The sequence below is a fragment of the Cynocephalus volans genome, chromosome 4 (genome assembly GCF_027409185.1).
Source record: "Cynocephalus volans isolate mCynVol1 chromosome 4, mCynVol1.pri, whole genome shotgun sequence".
Lineage (NCBI taxonomy): Eukaryota > Metazoa > Chordata > Mammalia > Dermoptera > Cynocephalidae > Cynocephalus > Cynocephalus volans.
The window spans coordinates 131287834-131305840 of NC_084463.1; the positions used below are offsets into that span (position 1 = coordinate 131287834).

The 18007-nt window shown below is 52.1% G+C and overlaps 1 protein-coding gene across 1 annotated transcript in view; it reads right to left on the reverse strand.

Moving 5' to 3' along the window:
- Positions 1–16658, reverse strand: part of WT1 (WT1 transcription factor) — a 42782-nt gene extending 26124 nt beyond the window's left edge. The window contains 5 exon segments of the mRNA XM_063094984.1: positions 8760–8862; positions 9269–9391; positions 14966–15646; positions 15649–15964; positions 16623–16658. Coding sequence (XP_062951054.1) covers positions 8760–8862; positions 9269–9391; positions 14966–15646; positions 15649–15964; positions 16623–16658 — 1259 coding nt within the window.
- Positions 16659–18007: the final 1349 nt, after the last annotated feature.

Here is an 18007-nt window from a genome sequence, read left to right on the forward strand (position 1 = left end):
ATAGTCCTGGTACAAGTCAAATGGAGAGGAATAAACAAGCTCAACCCAGTTCTGTAAGGTTCTGTAAGGAAAAACGGTGGCCAATCACTTACGTTAAGACCCCAAAGGAGAAAACATACGACCAAGTAAACCAGCGAAAAGCTGTTCTCTCCCCTCTATATTTATCTCATTTTTAGAAAATTAGCACACAAATCAATTACCAGAAATCTTCCAAATTACCAAGCTCTTTAAGGACTAAATTTAGGCCTGAACTGAAATGGTTAATTATGAAATTTGAGACCCAAGAGATGAATGATTTGTCCAGGAACCCTGGTCTAAACACATTACAGAAGAAAATTTTCACACTACCTTCTTGGCAGAAATGGAAGAAGAGATCTAATGCATTATATTAGATAGCAAATCCTGGACAATCTCTGTCTTGCCTTGGCATTCTTTTGGTTGCTTCATAAGGAAGAGGCAACACCAAATTTTATTTCAGAGATGGTTTTCTCAGGCCAACCAAACAGGGAACTTGTGGAAGGGTAAGGGAAATTACAGCAACTCAATAAATGAATACTGTGCTCTCTCTTGGCACAGCTTTGTAAATCATGGTAGAGTCTATCTGACTGTCATATAATCACTCTGAAAATTATTTGGAACTCCTTAGTGGCAGGTACACAGGATAAGGAGGAAATCAGATTCCAGCAGGGAATTTTGCATATGAAAAGTGAAGTGACTTCAAACTCAAAGTATGTGTAGTTTCATTAGTCAGTGTATATCTGGACCCCATCATTCATCCCCAGGTCTGACTAGCTATTATGCTAGTACAATATCCTACATATCAATGAAAAAAAAAAAACGATTAGTTTCTCCTGCAGCTTCCCCACTTGCAGAAGCGGCCCGTGCTGGTCTGTGCCACTATGTTTCGCAATTCCACAAATTCTTGCTGTAAGGCTGGTGTAATTAATTCCTGAAGGACCCCAACTTTTATTAGAAGTGCCAGCCTGCTGCATTTACCACAGGAGAGTTTCTTGAACTTTCTTTGGGCTGACAGTTCATTAATAAGCAGCCTCCTCCACAATCTCTCTACTGGTTTTTGTTCTCCTGCACCTTTTCATCAGGCAATCCATTTATTAATCTTGCCATTAATCTCAGCCAACAGGCATTGTAGTCCCCAGGCAGCTCTATATTTTTGTCACTAATTTTTAAAAAATTGTTCACCAACTGAAATCACTCAGCCCTCGTTGACAATTTTCATAGGCCCTGTTGGGATGTGGGATCTTTCTGAAATTATTTCAACCTTACGTAAAATGAAGAAAATCATAATTTCCAAGAGGACTGAGAAACAAGATGAGGGATAGAAGTTTATGCACAAGGATAAATGAATCCCAAATATCTAACTTTATAATTTAGGAATTTTCTCACAGACTTAAAGAATAGTCCAGTTGATTCCTAAGGGTTTCTATAAGGAGGTACCCCAAAGAGAAAAAAAATTTTAAGGGCATTTCCTTGGCCCCCAGAAAGCAAACTCTCTCAAATACAGGGTCTATGTATCTTCCTAGTGGATGCTTAATAAATCCTCTATACTACACTGTCTAATATGGTAGCCACTGCCCATATGTGGCTATTGAACACTTAAAATATGGTTAGTGCCATACATTGAAATGATAAGATTTTGGCTATATTGGGTTAAATAGAATATTTAAGAATTAATCTCACTGTTTCTTATTTTTTTAATGTGGTTACTGGCAAATTTCAAATTACATGTATGGCTTGCATCTTGTTTTTATTAGACAGCACTACTCTATAAATTTGGGGACCTTAAGCAAATCAGTTCAGCTCTCCACACCTCAGTTTTCTCATCTGTCAAATGGGACTATTAATCTCAGTCTAAATTGACAGGGATGTTGTGAGGCTCATGTCAGGTTAACACCAATAATGGCCCTTTGAAGACAATACATATAAACCATTTAAATTTTTTAAAACCTATCAAATTTGGCACAGCACTTTCACACATTCTCGATACTGCTCACAACTTTGTGAGACAGATATAATTATGGTCCCCATTTATCAAATGAGGATGGGGGCTCAGAGAGGTGCCTAATGCTGCCATGTCTGACAGATGCCCTCACCTCCACTCCCACCCTGCTATGCCCCTTTGAAGGTATCCTGGCATTAGTTGGCCTCTGAACCTCATCTTCTCACTACCATTTGTATCATAACAACAATAATAATAATAATACAAACAAGAGTCTGTAGGAGGTGAAAGAGAACATGCTCAAGGGAGCATTGTGACCTACCCTGTTTCCAGAAGGTTGCACTGATGCAAGAAGCCCCATACATCCTCTTCAGCTACCTAAGAGTAGTTTGCCAAGATCCCAGCAGGAGCCCCCTCTTTGCGATTCTAGTTGTCCTGATAGCTCAGCATGCAAACCCTCAGACGGGGAGAAGAGGTGGGGAGAGCGGATGGGAGAGAAGGACTCTCAGAAAATCCCCAAGCTACTAATAGGTTTCCTGAGGCCAGAGATAGGATCAGAGCACAGTTGTAACCACATCCTGCCTGCTGCTGGCTGGGGCTCCTCAGCAGCTCAGTAGTCGGCCTGGCTGGCACAACCTTTCAACTGGAAGTCAATGACAGCAATGACAATAACTGCTGCTGGGGAGAGGACAAAATGTGAACTTGAGTTAAAAATACTGGGCCCAAGCATGCTCAGGCTCTGATCTCTCTGAGCCATCAGTCAACACTCAGCTCTCATCTTGGAAGCCCATGGAAAGAGGCAGCACCATTCAAGGGATATAAGACCTCCAGCAAATGAAGCCTCTAATTGTTAAATAACCACCATAGGTGTCGACCACCTCATTCCCAGAGGAGATCAGATAAGCAGGTGGTTTGGCTCACAGCGACCACAGTTGTCACGTAGGCATTTCAGCTCCAACCGTCTAACCGCCTGTTCGGAAGTGAACTCTGAAATTGCAGGCTGCCAAAATATATTCCAAAAGTCACGGTGTCCTTTATATTTTTTCAAGTAGATCTTAAAACAAAACAAAACAAAACAAAACAAGTCACTTGTTTCCTATATAAGAAATGTTTGAAGTCAGAGGCAAGGGAGCGAGGAAAGAAACTTCTATAACTGGGATGAATGCAAGTTGAAGTAAAATAAAAGGAAGTCAGTCCTAGCAAAAAGGGGAACTTAAAAGGAAATCAGTAGTAGATCATATAGAGTTTGTTTTGGCCTGGACCACAGTATTACTGAGTTCTTGACCTCTGCACAAAAAGAAAGGAAGAAAGAACGAAAGATAGAAAAAAATAACTCAGCTGTTATCTAGACTAGAACTCTTCCTCTCTTCCAAAGCATGTGTGTGATTAAAGGACGAGGGTACTTCAAAAAGTTCATGGAAAGATTCGTATTATCTTTTAATTCTATTTTTTCACAAACTTTTTGAAGTACTCTTGTACATTTTCATCTTTAAGTGTGTTTGCTATATTCATCAGAACAAGGAAGAAAAGTTCATGTCACCACTGGAATGAAACCATCTGACCTGGTTGGGATCAGGGTTACCTCTGGTTACCTCTGGTTACTCTGGTTGCCAGCTGGCAAAGTAACATCTTAGTAGAAGTAAAGTTTCCCCCCACAGGATAAAAAAAAAAAAAAAAAAAAAAAGCCAAACAAGTAAAAAGCATGGCTAACGGGCATTTATGATCAGAATTCATGACGTTTTCAGCTTTTGCTGTTAGAGCTCTGGGTTTACCTCTACCTGTTAATCAATGCTCATGCATGGAAGCTGCAGTCAGACCTCCATGAGGCCCTTTTCCTGCGCTCTTCCCTCCGAGGCGCCTTGGAGGCTGCCTGCCCAGAAACTGCTGCCCAGCAGGCCCCGGTGAATAATTATCTTACAGTCACTCTCTTGGTATTGTAATTTCTCTCAAGCTCACCAGCTAACCAAAGAAAAGCCCACTGGAGATTCAATATTCTATTCATAAACACTTGGTCAGCACAAAAGTTACAAGAATATTTGGAACTAGATTTTGCCCCCTCCCTGGAGACGAGTTCAATTCAAGACTGTGGCTTTGCTAACACTGCCCACCAGCCTGGAAACCATTTCAGACCTTCCACCTTCTGCCCACCAATGTGGAAAACAAATCTTAGAATTGTACTAAGTGAAAATACTCCATAAAATGTACATAGGCACACAAGTGAAAAGAGATTATTAATTATGATTTTATTTTCCTGGGCCTGGGCTGTCATCGGATGTACGTCTATGTTGAAGGCCAACCCAGATTTGGATCTTGCACTTCTCCCTGACTTGTGGATCCCAAGACTCCCCAGAAACTTTATGGCTGCTGAGGTTTCCCTCACATGAAAGACAATCTACTGGAAACAGGCTTCACTGTCACCATTTGTGAATCATCAACATTCAATTAAAAATAATCAAACCAGCAATACTGCCTCCAGAGGTAGAGTAGTTTTACCTGCTAAGAGGCAAAAGGAGGATAAGCAAAGAGAAAATATCATTATTTAAACTGGTAGCACAGTTGCTAAAGGAGGATAAGGAAACCTAATGAAAGAGCAAAAAGAAAGGGGAAAGACCAGAAGGTCCAAAAAAAGAAAAAATCCATGTGCATGGTAATATTTTTTAAACATAGTGCACAGAATTTTTCAATGTAGCTGTGAGGATCAAGCCATGAAACAAGCACAGTCAGGGAGTGGGGTCTGCTAGGTCACTAAGCAGGAGAGGCAGAGGGGACTTGGGGAAGAGGGCAGAGAAGGCCCAGCTAGCTGCCTTTTCTAGGTAGCCATTGCAGGGAAATTGTTCTGACTGAGGTTGGACTTGCTTTATTCACTACGGAAAATACTGCCCGCAAATCACTAAGAACTACCTATTGAACGCTATGGTTAAAACTAATGGGTAATGGGACTTCTTCCACAACTGTGAAAAATAACCATCTTCTAGTGAAACTGAGGACAGATGCCACCTTCGGAAAGAGAATGGCATTTACCCATCTGAAGAGGGAGCAGGGTGCAGTGGGTAGGAGGATGGATTGGACCATCACTATGTGACTGTGAACACCAGTTCTGTCCCTTACTGTGGCACACTAGGGAAATTCATCTCTCACAGCCTTAGATTCTTTCTCTGTTAGATGAGGGTGATAATCTATTGCCTACCTCAAAGAGCCATTATGTGGATTAAATAAGTCAATACTTGCAAAGTGCTTACAATGGTACTTGTCAGGTAGTAAGTCTATATATAAGCACTTGCTCTTATTAATTATCAGCAAAAATGCGGGCATGGACTGCACAATGGGAATAATTCAGGTGAGGAACACAAAGTGGCCTGGAATCTCTCAGTAATTCAGAGAACAGATGGGCTTTCAAGTCAGACAAACTGAGGATCGAATCCTAGTTCTGATTCTTACTTGCTGTGTGACCTTGGGCAAGTTACTTCAAGTCTCTGAACTTATTTCCTCATTGGTAAAATGAAGACTATAATACTTACCTCATACGGTAAGAAAGATTAAATGAGTGAAATGAGTAAAGCACGTAGCATAGTGCCCAGCAGCACATAGTCAGCATGCAATAAATACTAGTTATGATGTTACAGGGACTCACGTTCATTCAGCCATGATTGCTGGGCTCCATAAGGGTCAACATCTAGTTTCAGAAGCCTTAGTGGCCTGTAGACAAAACTCTATCTACCTTCAACATAAGGAGTGGATGAAAACCACCTCCGATCACTTCCCATAAGTTGATGGGGACATTTTCTACTCACTGCTGTTCCTATTCACACACAAATGTGTGCAGCTGCAATGCCTCAGATCTGTTACCTGAGAGGACAGAACTGCGCAAGGGGACAAGGAAGAACTAGAATTTTGAGAATTTCTTCAAAGCAAATTCACACTGTACACTGTTTATTTCATGTCTGATATGTACCACTACCTTTATCCCAGGCTGGAAGGAAAATAGATCCCAAGACTAGGGAGACAAAAGCTTTGGGAGGGGTTGGGAAGGGTAAAAGAAGCTGGACAGTCTGCCTCAGGGGGTCAAATGTAAGAAAGCAAACAAAATACAAGTAAGCTTTTCCCAGAAGGTCCCAATTTTAGACAGAAAAAGGAATGGAACCAGGAACCAGTAGAAATACCACTGAATATCTAAAAGTCCAAATATTAAGCCATAAAGCAATTAAAGTTTAGTCCTATCTTCTATGCTTTTTCAAACACTGCATTTACAAAAGCATTTAAATCCCTTTCAAACATTTTTAGGAGTAGGAAAGAAGGAAACAATATAACTGCAGTAATGTTGGTGCATAGACCCAATTTTGAAACGTCCCTACACCTGCCCATTCATCATTACTTCAGGGAAGGTATATAAGCTTAGAAAAGTAATTAGCAATGTGAATTTAGGGTGAACGGAGCTTCAAAGACTCAGAGAGTACAAACTTCAAGGGAGCAAACACTCTTTCTACAGGGATCAAAAATTCTTTTTTGAGATTGTTACTAAGGAAATTTTCTGTAACAGAGGAAGAGGGTATTTTTATGAGATTCATGTTAAAACAACAGGATTGAAGAAAGTTCCAGAATTACATAGAAAGAACAAAGTTATGTATAAGCCAAAATTTCTGAGAGATGAATTTGACAAAATTGTTTCATTTGGTGGCCAGTCAGAATCTGGATTAGAAAACGTGAACATTTGACATACAGAATGCAATCTAAGTGACTCTTACCACTTCCATAGCAACAACAAATTTAACCCTAAGTCAAAACCCACCACAGGGACTCTGTTTGGAGAATTGCTATTCAACCAGTGGTTGTGATCAATTTATCCCAGACTTCTCTTTCTCAGCTGCTCAGCCCCTCTGAGGGTCTCCTTCCTAGTGTCCCTCTGGGTAAGTCTAGGTTTGGGAGAGAGGGGGACAGGGTTGTGCATGTGTAGCTGTGCCTCAGGACTGCACCAGCCTGCTATGCCTCCCAGTCTGCAATTCCCAAGGAGGTATCCTGGCCTTCTCAACAGTGCCCACTCCCACATCAAGGTCTTCCTCTGGCCTGGGGTGAGACACCAGGTGAGTCCACAAGAAGACAAAGAGGGAGGGGTGGGTCAATATCACTCTGCGGGCACCATTCCAACTGATGGCTACTAAAATAACAGTAATGACACCCTGGCAATGGACAAGAGAAGCTGTTCAAAAAGAATAGCCATGGTCCCTCTGCCACGGTTCTGCTAGGGGAGAGGGTTCACAGCAGAGAATGGGTGCGAATCTGGCACCTATTCCAATGACTTGACCCACCGAGGGGAGGCCCTGAGATGGCTGGCTTAGGGCAGAACGCTGGGCCTACAGTGCCGGAACAGAATTGGTTTCTAGCTAGGGAGTGAGAAAAAGGAGGATGGGAAGGTGTGACGATCCCACCTCTACCTGTGCAACCTGCAGGCATTTCTTTGAGCTCTCTCCCCGTCCCCCAAAGGGATGCGGAATCCAAGACCCCATTAGACATGCCTGATTTTCCGATCAAAAGGAAAGGTTTCCAAAGTCCGCGCGTTTCAGGCGTCAGAAATAGAAGAGGCGCTGCTGCTGCCCTGCACCTCTCTAGAAACTCCCGGGAAGGAGAGCCCCGGATGTGAGACTCAATCTCAAAAGCGCAGCCGGGAATTGGGATGCGCCGCTGCGAACTCCGGAGTGAGGACTGGCGCCCCTCCTCCGCCTACAGGACTGGAGGTCCCCCCGGCGCGGCCATTCCTCCACCCAATCTCCCAGGGCAGACGCTTTTCCTTCCTTCATTACCTCACTGCCTCCTTCCCTTGACGTCAGCCCCGGGACCCCGCGCGGAGGGGCGGGAGGCTGGCGATGGGTTTGGGGCAGTCGGTGTCAGGATCCCCGCAGCACCGGGCGGAGGGGGGCAGGGATGAGGTAATGCGCGCCCAACACCCGGCCGCAGAGGCGCTCGGGGCCGCTTCCCCGCCCCCGCCCCACCTTCCCGCCCGGCGCGGCCGGGGTGTGCGCCACAGTTACCAGGCAACGCTATCGGAGACGCGGGACGCGGGCCAAGTTCACCCAAAGTTGAAAAATAAATTTGGGGGAGAGAAGGTGGAGGGCGGAGCGAGAGGCGAGAAAAGGAAGGGACGGGGGGAAAGCTTGAAGGGCAAAGAAGCTGGTCTTTCGCTTCCCGCGAACAGGAGAAGGGGGCAGAAGCAGTCTCGCGGCAGAGCCCCGCTGCCACGCGACCACTGTCCCGCACACAGGCCGGGGGCCCGCCCCAGCGCGGAGCCGGGGTGCCGGGAGCGACGCCCACAGAGCGCAGCTGCGGGCCGACACTCTGGGGGTTCGGGGTAGGGAGAAGGCAGCGGCTGAGGGTCCGCACCCTCGAAGTAGGGTGGCTCGTGTGGCCAGAGGGCGAGGAGGGGTTTGAGCAGTGAGAAGGACGGAGTGGGCGTGAACTCCGTGTGGCAGCTTCGGTCCCCAGGAAGCTAACGGCCTCCCAGCAAAGACCTTTCAATTTTATTTTATTTTTGTCCTTTTTTGTGACCGCGCCCAGCCAAAAAGTAACTTCTCAAAATGCTGTTCTTTCTTCAGCTCCAAACAGTAATTGCCCTCATTTATTTTCAAAATAAGAACCACCGGGAGACAAGAGGGATCTGTTTGAATTTGCTTTAAAGTAGCCCGGAGCGGTAAAGGCGTCCTGTGCTCCCAGGACCCTGCACGCCAGCAGTTCGCGCGCAGCCCGCGTCGGACGTTCCCGCGTCCTCTGCCGGGTCCCGGGAACCCACACACGGTGCCCAGCGCCTTCCTACCTGCTGTAGGGCGTCCTCAGCAGCAGGGCCTGGCTGCCAGTGCAGCTGTCGGTGGGGGTGTGGCAGCCGTAGACTGGAGGCGGCACGGAGTACTGCTGCTCGCCTGCCGAGAAAGCCAAGGACAGCAGTGAGCGCGCCCCGAGGGCCCAGGGGTGCGACGGCGCGGGCAGGGGCTGGGGGCACCGGGGCCCGGAGGCCGGGGCGTGCAGAGCGAGGCCGTCCAGATCGTAAGGAGCTACGCTTCTCACTTGACGTTTCCCTAGCTGTCACCTCGTGGTGCACCTTAAAGGCCCTCGGAACGTTCGTAGACTTGTACCGTACCCGGGATGGAAGAACACTCAATCTTTTAAATAAAAAGAAATTGGACTAGTTACTTCTAAGGACCCTTTAGATGTCCTCTTCTCCCTTCCCCAGTTTGCTGCGAGTTAGAAATTCCTGGGGTATGGGGGGAAGAGTGGCAAGCAGCCTGGAAGAAGGGAGAAAGACCCGCATCATTCCCGCCCGCTTACCCAGCGAGCCCTGCTGACCCATGGGGTCCTCGTGCTTGAAGGAGTGGTTGGAGAACTGAGCCGCGTGGTGGGAGGGCGTGTGGCCGTAGCCGGGCGTCCCGTCGAAGGTGACCGTGCTGTATCCTGCGGTGGAGAGTAGCACAGCGTCAGCGGGGATCTCGGGGACACAGGGACGGTGGGTCTAAACCAGAATCCAGGCGGGGGGTGGGGCCTGACCCCCGCATTCGAATCCCCAGCGGAGGATAATCCCGTCTCACCGGCCCCCAGGATTTGCGGGACGAAGCCGGGCCCAAGCCCAAGGGTGTGACCGCGGGACAGGCTCCCCATCCTTTCTCAACTAAAACCCTGACCTCCCGCTGATGTCCAATTTATTTACGCTTCCGTCTTCTACTGTGTCGGCCGCTTCTGCGCCGAACTCCTGGCAAGTTAAGTAGAAAGACCGTCACCCCTTCGGTGGAGAAAGTTGTTCTCCCCAAAAAACAAACACTGCGGCTCTCGCTCAGGGGCAGCGCGGGCGAATGAAATGAATCTGCAAGGGTGACCCGACGCTGACTCCGAGCTGTAAATCAAGGGCCCGCGCACCAACTTTCATTAATTACTTGGAGCCAGTTAAACTGCCTGGACTCTAAACGGGGAGAGTAATTACCGAGAAATGTTATCGGTCTGGGGCTGCACGACCCGACCCCACGACACCCGAGGCCCTCAGGAAAGATGGTGAGGGGGAAAAGAAGGGGCCCTTCCAGTTGGGCCCGCAGGCCTCGACGCTGCTCCCTCCTCCTCTCCCTCTCGGATCCACCTGGTGCCCACGGGTTCGACCCTGGCCACTGCTGCGGGAACCGACTTCCTCGCTTCCCAGGCCGGAAAACCGGTTTCTCTTAGAGTGTCTCTGACATTGTATCCCCTTTTCCCTCCATGGCAGTGCACGTGGCCCTCTGCCTCAGTTTCCCTATCGAGAAACCGAGGGCAGTATCATACGTGTTCTTCCCCATCTTTCCGAAGATGAGAAAAGGAATGTAGTGTCTTGTTTGAAAAAGATAGTCTTTTATGATTATTACTAGTAAATTGCTTTAACCATGTACCTCATGAGCTTCTGGAAAACTGCTGCCGCCTCTGGGGAAAAAATATTCTCTGGCTAAAGATCAATCCTGGGTACCTGAACCCAAGGGTGGGGTTTCCTCCTTCTGCCTTAAGCTTCGGGGTCTGTGGCCTGAGGTCCAGGCCCAGTGGCAAATGAGAGGTGCCGAATGTCATATCGGCTTCCTGCTGGGCCACACTGCCACTTTCAGTTCCCCCTGGCCCAGCAGCTGTGCTGGGTCTCCAAACCCCATAAAATTCTTGGGAGTGACATGGGACAAATGGCTCCCACCTTGCTCCTGTATCATCAAGGTTCTGCAACAAGTGTCTGGGAAGACTCCCCAGGACAGAGAAAAGAGGTCATTACCCCCATCTTCGAAACACATACACATCGACACACCCCCAAAACAAAAAATGAGCTTCTATCGCCCACTCTGGGGCAATGGAGGCACGACCCAGAGGGTGGTGTGTCAGAGTGGGTACAAGAGAGGAAATCGTCATTAGTCGGTCATATAGGTCACGCTTAATTAAGTCTCACGCACAGCTCAGCGCCACAGGTTGATGATTTTAAAAGCCACCAGCTTTTATCATCTGCATGACCCCTGAGGGCCTTCATTTCTCGCCTGCTAAGTGGGCAAAGATAACCCCCGCCCCGTTAGCTCAGGCGTGGGTGAGCACGCTTGGGCTTCCAGGGATTTCCTTTTGGGAGGGAGGCCTGGCCCTGTTTGAGACCTACGGATAGCTTACAAACGAAGTTTGGCTCCGTGCATCCACTTTTGAACAAAGGGAAGGCCGAATTTCTGAAAGGACATTTTTTAAATAAAGAGGAAGAGAAACAGAATCGACAGATTTTCTCTAGACAAACCCTACTCCATTCCTGAGCCTATGAGCGGGCAGTGGCCCAGGGCACCACGCAGTCCTCGGAGACCCGCTCGTGCGTGGCGAGGACCGCGGGTCCCGGGCCACAGCTCCCGCACCGGCCCCGTCGGCTCCGCGCCCCAGAGCGCGGGCCCAAGGATGTGGGTACCCCGCGAGGCTCCCAAGACCCCTTCTCAGACGGGACACACAGACCTCAGTGGTCAGGGGCCGGCCTCGAAACCCCTCCCTCAGGTCCCCCGGGAGGGGCAGTGGTGAAAGCGCCTGCGGTGCGGAGGGAGGACTCTTTTAATTAGAATCTTATCGAACGCGGGACTGATTAGAGCGCGCTGTCCCCGGCCCCGCGCTGGCCTGGCGCGGAGAGTGCGGGGGCGGGGGCCAGGGGAGGGACAGCTGCCGGCGGGGAGGATCAGCGTGTTCAAAGGCTCCTTGTACAGGCCTTGGAGGGAGAGGCTCTAGCGGCCAAGGTAGCGCCTTTCCCACGGTTAGTCCGGGCCTGGGAGGGGAGCGCAACCTTGACCGCGCAGAGAGGCGAGACACGCTCTGAGCCTCCCTCCCCCGCCCGCGGCTGCGGAGGAGCCCGGGAACCGCCTGACCGGGCCGGACCCCGAGGAGTAGAGGGGTAGAATGGACAGCAGGCTCGGCCAGGAAGGTGCTCAGAAGGCTGAAAATGATGACTCTGCATCTGCGGCGGTATACGGGAAAATTGTCCCCCAACGAAATCCCCCCTCGTATATGACCGAAGGGGGGCGCCTTTGGCCCTCGGGGAGAGCTGGCCTCCCCACGTGACCCTAGGGTGGCCTGGTGATCCCAAAGCCTGATCCTTCGCTAGGGTTCTGCTCACCAGCGAGGCTGGGGATCAGGAGTGGCTGGCAAGCAACCTTTTTTCCTCCCTGAGCCTGGCATTTAGTCTGGGGCTACCCCTCACCCCACTTCTGCCCTGACAAATCCTCCAACCTACAATGAGTTTGGTGACCATCCAGCGGGCCAGAGAAAATCCATCTCAACAGTGGGGCCAAGATCCCTGGAAAAGGAGGTAGAAATAGCCTTAAGTGGCCTGGGTTCAAGTCCCAGCTCAGCCACAAACTGAGACCTCTTTCACACCTAATTTCTTAGAGCCTTGATTTCCTCATCCAAAAATAAGTGGCTCCACTGTCAGGCTGTAAGCTTCTTGCAAAGGTTCTTGGGGCCATTAATGGTCTTAATATTCAATCCCTAGTGCCTGGCACAGAATAATATTGGCACTTGATGTTTGCTAAATTAATATTTAGGAAATTAGAATGCCAGCTACAATATTTAAGAAACAGGAAAAAATGAAGGAGGTTGTGAAGCTTTTTGAGAGGGGAGAGGGTAAGTGGGCGCCAGAGTTGCCCTTCCCATTGGCCTTGGCACTGATGGACATTCCCACATCCTCGGGAGAGAACTGACATGCCCTTGCTTCCCCCAGCCCAAGCCTCGGGCCAGGCCTTGCATTCACCCCTCAAATCAAAATAATAAATCCAGAATCTCCATGCCTCAAGTGTCCGTCCTTAATGCGGACTCCAGGGTAGGGTGTGGAGGGGCTTCTCACATCCCACCCCGGCTCCCAGCTGCCAAGTGAGCCCAAGGGCTGGGCTTGATCAACCCATTTATGTTTTTATTGCAAGAGAAAACCTAAGCACGCAGACAGGAACCCGCTTCCAGGCTGTGACTAAGTTTGGGCTTTTCCCCGAATAGGAAGGACTCATTCACCTGCTAGTTCTGGTCCCCAGCCCTCAAGCCCTTCTCTCTGCTCCAGCCGGGCTTGTCTACTTGAGAGCAATCCGGATTTTTCTCAGAAGTGTAGTGCCCGCTGACCACAAAGCCCACAGTCCCGCCCCCCAGACCGGGTTGATGGGGTCCCAGGCACCAGAACTGCCTTGCAGAAGACTGGACACAGGGGCCCAAATCGAAGCGACAGAGTCCAGGTTCAAAAATCCCGGCCGACCCTAGATAGGCTCAAATAAAAGATTATGGCACAATTAATATTGCCCCAGGGGCTTAGATCAGGTAACTTCTCAGGTCTCTCCAATGGTGTATATCCATACACAGGCTCACTCACGTTATACACCTGCCTGACCGGATGGTGTTTAGGTGGGCTGCCGCGTTCAGTATTTGGGCTCCCGCGTCTCGGGCATTAGCTTCAGGCTGGATCCAACTTCCAGGCTGCCTATCACAGCTCTCCTCTTACAGATGATAAACTGAGACCTGGAGATTTGCCAAAAGTAACACCAGTCTGCTAAGTTGAGGTGGCACGATCCGATATCACGAGCCTCTGCGATGGACACTAAGCCGTTCCAACACCCCTCGAGTACAAATCACTAATTTCAATAAAGACAGACCTAGAGCGGAGGGACTCCTTCCGTCTGCTTGAGGTTCCTCCGCCGGATACCGATCCCACATTCCCCCGACCAAAAGGAAGGTTTCGGTTTCGCCAGGCTTGGGGTGGGCCAGGTGGTCCCAGCGGCGCTACGGTAGGAACCGCCTCGAGACACGCGTTTAGAAGCCTCGGACACGCGTGGGAGCCCGAGTACCTCCTGCAAAGAGTACACATTCTGCTTCTCCCGTCGCACGGAGACCTGAAACATCCCGGTCCCTAGGCCCGCGTAAAGTTCTGCTCCAGGAAAAGCATCTCCCGTCGTGTTAATAAAGCGTTTCCTAAAATGTCGAATCAAACCGAATTTTCAACCGTGCAGAAATCCAATGACACTAAACGGAGAGGACAAAATACAGAGGCTCGGCACGATCGGCCCCGCATTGGTCCCGGCAAAAGAGAGATGTGCGGGCGCCAGCAAGGGATTAAGAAACAACCGGCCGAGGTCCCTCGTTGGACACTGACTGAAGACGGCAGATAAACCTGTCCTTCTGCCAACCCCCAGGTTATGCAAAAACCGTTCCCAAAGCAAGGCCCGCGTTTACAGGACGACGGGTGACCGAGGCACGCTGGAAGGAAGGCCGATGCTCGGGCCTCATTCCGCGGGCTGCGGTAGGATCTGGCCCCGCATACCTTGGAGTCGAATAAACCGGATTCTTTTCCATCCCCGTAGCCTGCGTGGCTGCCACCTGAGCGAAACCCAGCATCGACCCACTTCTGTACTACCATGCGCGGGAGCTTACGCGGTCACGGCTTGGTTCCGGAAAGCTATCTGGTTACTGGCCCGTTCGTTTACTCATTGTAGAGCTCCGTGACACTTATTGTGCGCCTAGTGTGTGCCAACGCCGTATAAGGGCTGTTGGTACTCCTGGACGTTTTGGCCTGGCGGAAACAGTACAAGCTGCTCACCCCGCGCTGGTCCCACTCCGAATCCACAGTCTAGACATCTAAAAAGACCAGTGCCCGGTGACAACCTGGTGGTGCCTTGAGCAACGAAACCTCTTGCCGAGGCAGAGTCAGGTGCTGCACCGGCCCCGTCTCCCCCTTCCCGTGGGAACTCTCAGTCCCGGACTCTCCCGGACACCAGGGGCTCCCAGATGGCCTCCCGGGTCACGCGAACAGTCGGGCGCTCTGCTGTGCTCGGCCGTGGACCACGTCGGGAGCCGATGCCCGCGTGCACTCCCTCTCCCCGGCCAGCCGTCTCTCTCCCCAGCCGCCGCCTCCGCTACTCTCACGGCCCTTGGGGGAGGCAGCCGGCTAAGGTTAGGGAAGGGCTGGGAGAGGGGAGGGCCGCGCGTGGCGAGAGCCCCGGCGCCACCGCCCCGCGTGTAGGGGGCGCTCCCCGGTCTACTTACCCTGGTTGCGAATAGCGGGCTGGCTCTCGAGGCAGCTGGGCAGGTAGGGCGCGCTGGGGAACATCCTGGCCTGGCCGGAGGACGCCTGGCTGGGCGGAGGAGGACCGAAGGGTCCGTAGCGGCAGGCTCCGGCTGTGCCAGTGAACTGGCCGGAGAAGTGGACAGTGAAGGCGCTCAGACACTGCTCCTCGTGCGGCTCCGCGCCGCCCCAGCTTGGCTCCTGTTTGATGAAGGAGTGGGGCGGCGGCGGCGGCGGTGGCGGCGGCGGAGCTGGCGGTGGCGCAGGGCCGCCCAACGAACCATAAGCAGAAGCGCCCGGGGGAGCGAAGTCCAGCACCGGCGCCCACTGCGCGGCGCCGCTCACTGGCAGAGCGCAGCCGCCGCCGCCACCCAGCGAGGGAACGGCCGGCAGCAGAGCGTTCAGGTCCCGCACGTCGGAGCCCATTTGCTGCGGCTGAGCCCCGGACGCCCCGCGGCTTCTCCGGCCCTGCGGGGGCTCGGCGCTCCACTCTGGGCCTAACTTGGCCCAGAAGCCGCCCGAGTCTCGGATCCCTGGCTGCTCGGGCTGCTGAAGGCACCCTGGCCCCGAGCGGAACGTGTGCTGAGACGCCGGCTCCGGGGCACACGTGGAAACCGGCTCCTGCGTCAGGAGGAAGTCCAGGATCACTGCGAGGAGGCGCGGGGCCCCGGCTGCTGGGCTGCGGTCCCGGCTCTGGGTGGGTGGGTGAATGAGTGGGAGGGCGGGCGGGAAGGGGGGAGCGGAGAGGCGGTCGGGTTGCGGAGAGCCACCGGGTGTGGGCGCTGCCTTGAACTCCTTACCCCAGCTGCCTGGCTGCCCCCAGCTTCCCAAAGCTCAAATAAGAGGGGCCGGCGGCGGGGAAGGAGGAGGAGCCTGGAGGCTCGGCCGCTCCATTCACACAGCAGCCTCAGCCCGGCCAGGCAGCGCGCGCGGCTCCTTGGGGGCACCCTCGCGGCGGGGGTGGGGGTTGCGGGGCGGACCTGAGGGAGCGTCCCTCTCCGAGACACCCTTTTCCCCTACCCGCCACGCGCTCTCAACTGGCCTGTGTGGCGCAATCCTCCCCCCACCTCCCCGTCTTGGCCTTCGCAAGTGTGGGAGCGTCGCGGCACTGTCGAGTCCCTCCAGGTAAGCAGTGTGTCCCCTCTGCGTACGGATGCGGTGGGAGTACAGACGGGGTTGTTAATCTAAGAGGGCGGGTTGGAGGGAGGGGCAGGTGGGTTCCAAGAGGGCGGGAACTTCTGGAAAGCGCAGACAACTCTCCTGGGCTTCAAAGAGGCGGATACCCTTGATTTGCATCCGCAAGTCGGGCTCTTGCTTCTAGAGTTGGAGTGGTAGTCATAATCTTGGGGTCACTGGGGAGGGGGGTGGCCCCTTGTGGGTTTCAGAGGTCGGGACTCAAGGCGAAAGTGCCTCGGCTGGGTGACTGGAAGGAGTTGCGTCAGTGACAATAAGCGGGGTGCGTTTCGATCCTTTCGTAGTTGGTTACTTGGTGATGTGTGCGTCCAGAGGAGGGCGGCTGCCGCCTACCTAAAACCGGAGTCAGCAGCACTTAATCTTACTTTCTAGTGAAGAGTGTGTAATTCTACGGTTAAGCCGGGAACACAGCGGGTTAGCTCAGGAGGGAAGAAAACCCTTGACGAAACGCCGAGTCTGCGTATATTCCGGCCGGAGCATCCTGGCGCCCAGTTCGGGGAGGAAGGGGAAGGGTTTGGATACGAAGCGGGCGGGGAGAAGGTGGCTCCTGGGGCCACTCCGCCGAGCGTTGCCTCCGCTCGTGGTCGGGGGTACCGTTCAGAAACGCAGTAATTGACCAGGCGGACCGAGGGCTGGGGCGGGGAGAGCCTCCATTACACCACGGTCCAGGACTGTGTTCGCACCGGTGGGAGCTCCGAGCGCGAGGCTTCGTCGATTCAGACTCCTCCGTCCACCTAGTCGCTCTTTGGGAGCACCGCGTCCCAGAGCAGATGTTTGGGGGGGTGGCTTTGTTTTGCCTTTTGGTGCTGCTAAAGTAGCCGGGATCTGTCTAGAAACCGCCCATAGGCAAAGGGAAGCGCCAGGAGCCCGGAGTGTGTTTTAGGGGCGCGTGGAAACGCCCAGGAGCGCCAAGAGGCAGCGGTGATGGCGCAGCCTGGGACGGCCAGGCGCGCCGGGAGGGAAGCGGCCAGTTACAGTCAGGCCTTCCGCGCCGGGCTGGCCTCTGCAGCCGAGCCTGTGAGAAGCAACAATAAAGGTAGTTGCAGTTTTACGAAGAAACCTAGCGTTTCAGTGGCCTTAATTTACTCTCCATTTCTTACGCTTTGGCTTTAGCTTGCACTGTATAAACGCAGTCGCCGCGAGTTCCAGCTGCTGGCCCGAAGCGTGTGCGGGCTCAGTACCTAAGCGCTGTCTGCAATTCCCTGCTCTTGGGGTTACGCATCCTGTAGGTGCAGGAGACCCTGAGGGTCATGTACCGGAAAGTGAACTATCCGCTTGCTCCCTCAGCCACCTTCGCAGTCGAAGACACCTCCTTACGCTGTGTTTCGTGCTTGACTTGACTTCGTCTGCACTCGGATACTTAAAAGAAACGGAAGGCTCTCGAGACCGGCTCCTTCTCCCCTACACTCCCCGCCCACTCCCTTCCCGCAGGCCCCATCCCTAAACCTGTAGTGGGGCTCGCCGGCTGGGCAGCTCGCACGCTTGGTCTTTTCGGTGGAGAAAATCCACGTGAGATAAAACTTCTCAATGCCAAGTTGCTACTAGAACGCCCAAGACCTCTGTCTCTCCCTCTCTTCTCCCGCCTTTTATTTCGACTTCGAAGTCGTTTTTCTTAAGTAGGACTCAAGCACTGTGAGTGAAGAGGAGCCCTTTATGAAAACCTAGGGACTTCCATCTCCAAACGAAAAGATCGAGATTGTTTTTCTTTCACTCTCCTTTGCAATTTGGGGGGAGTGGGGTGGGGAGGAGGTTCTGGGGTGAAGCTGGCTTGAATGTGAATTTTTGTGTTTTTGAATCCCAGGTAGGACAAAGACACTTAACTCTCCCCG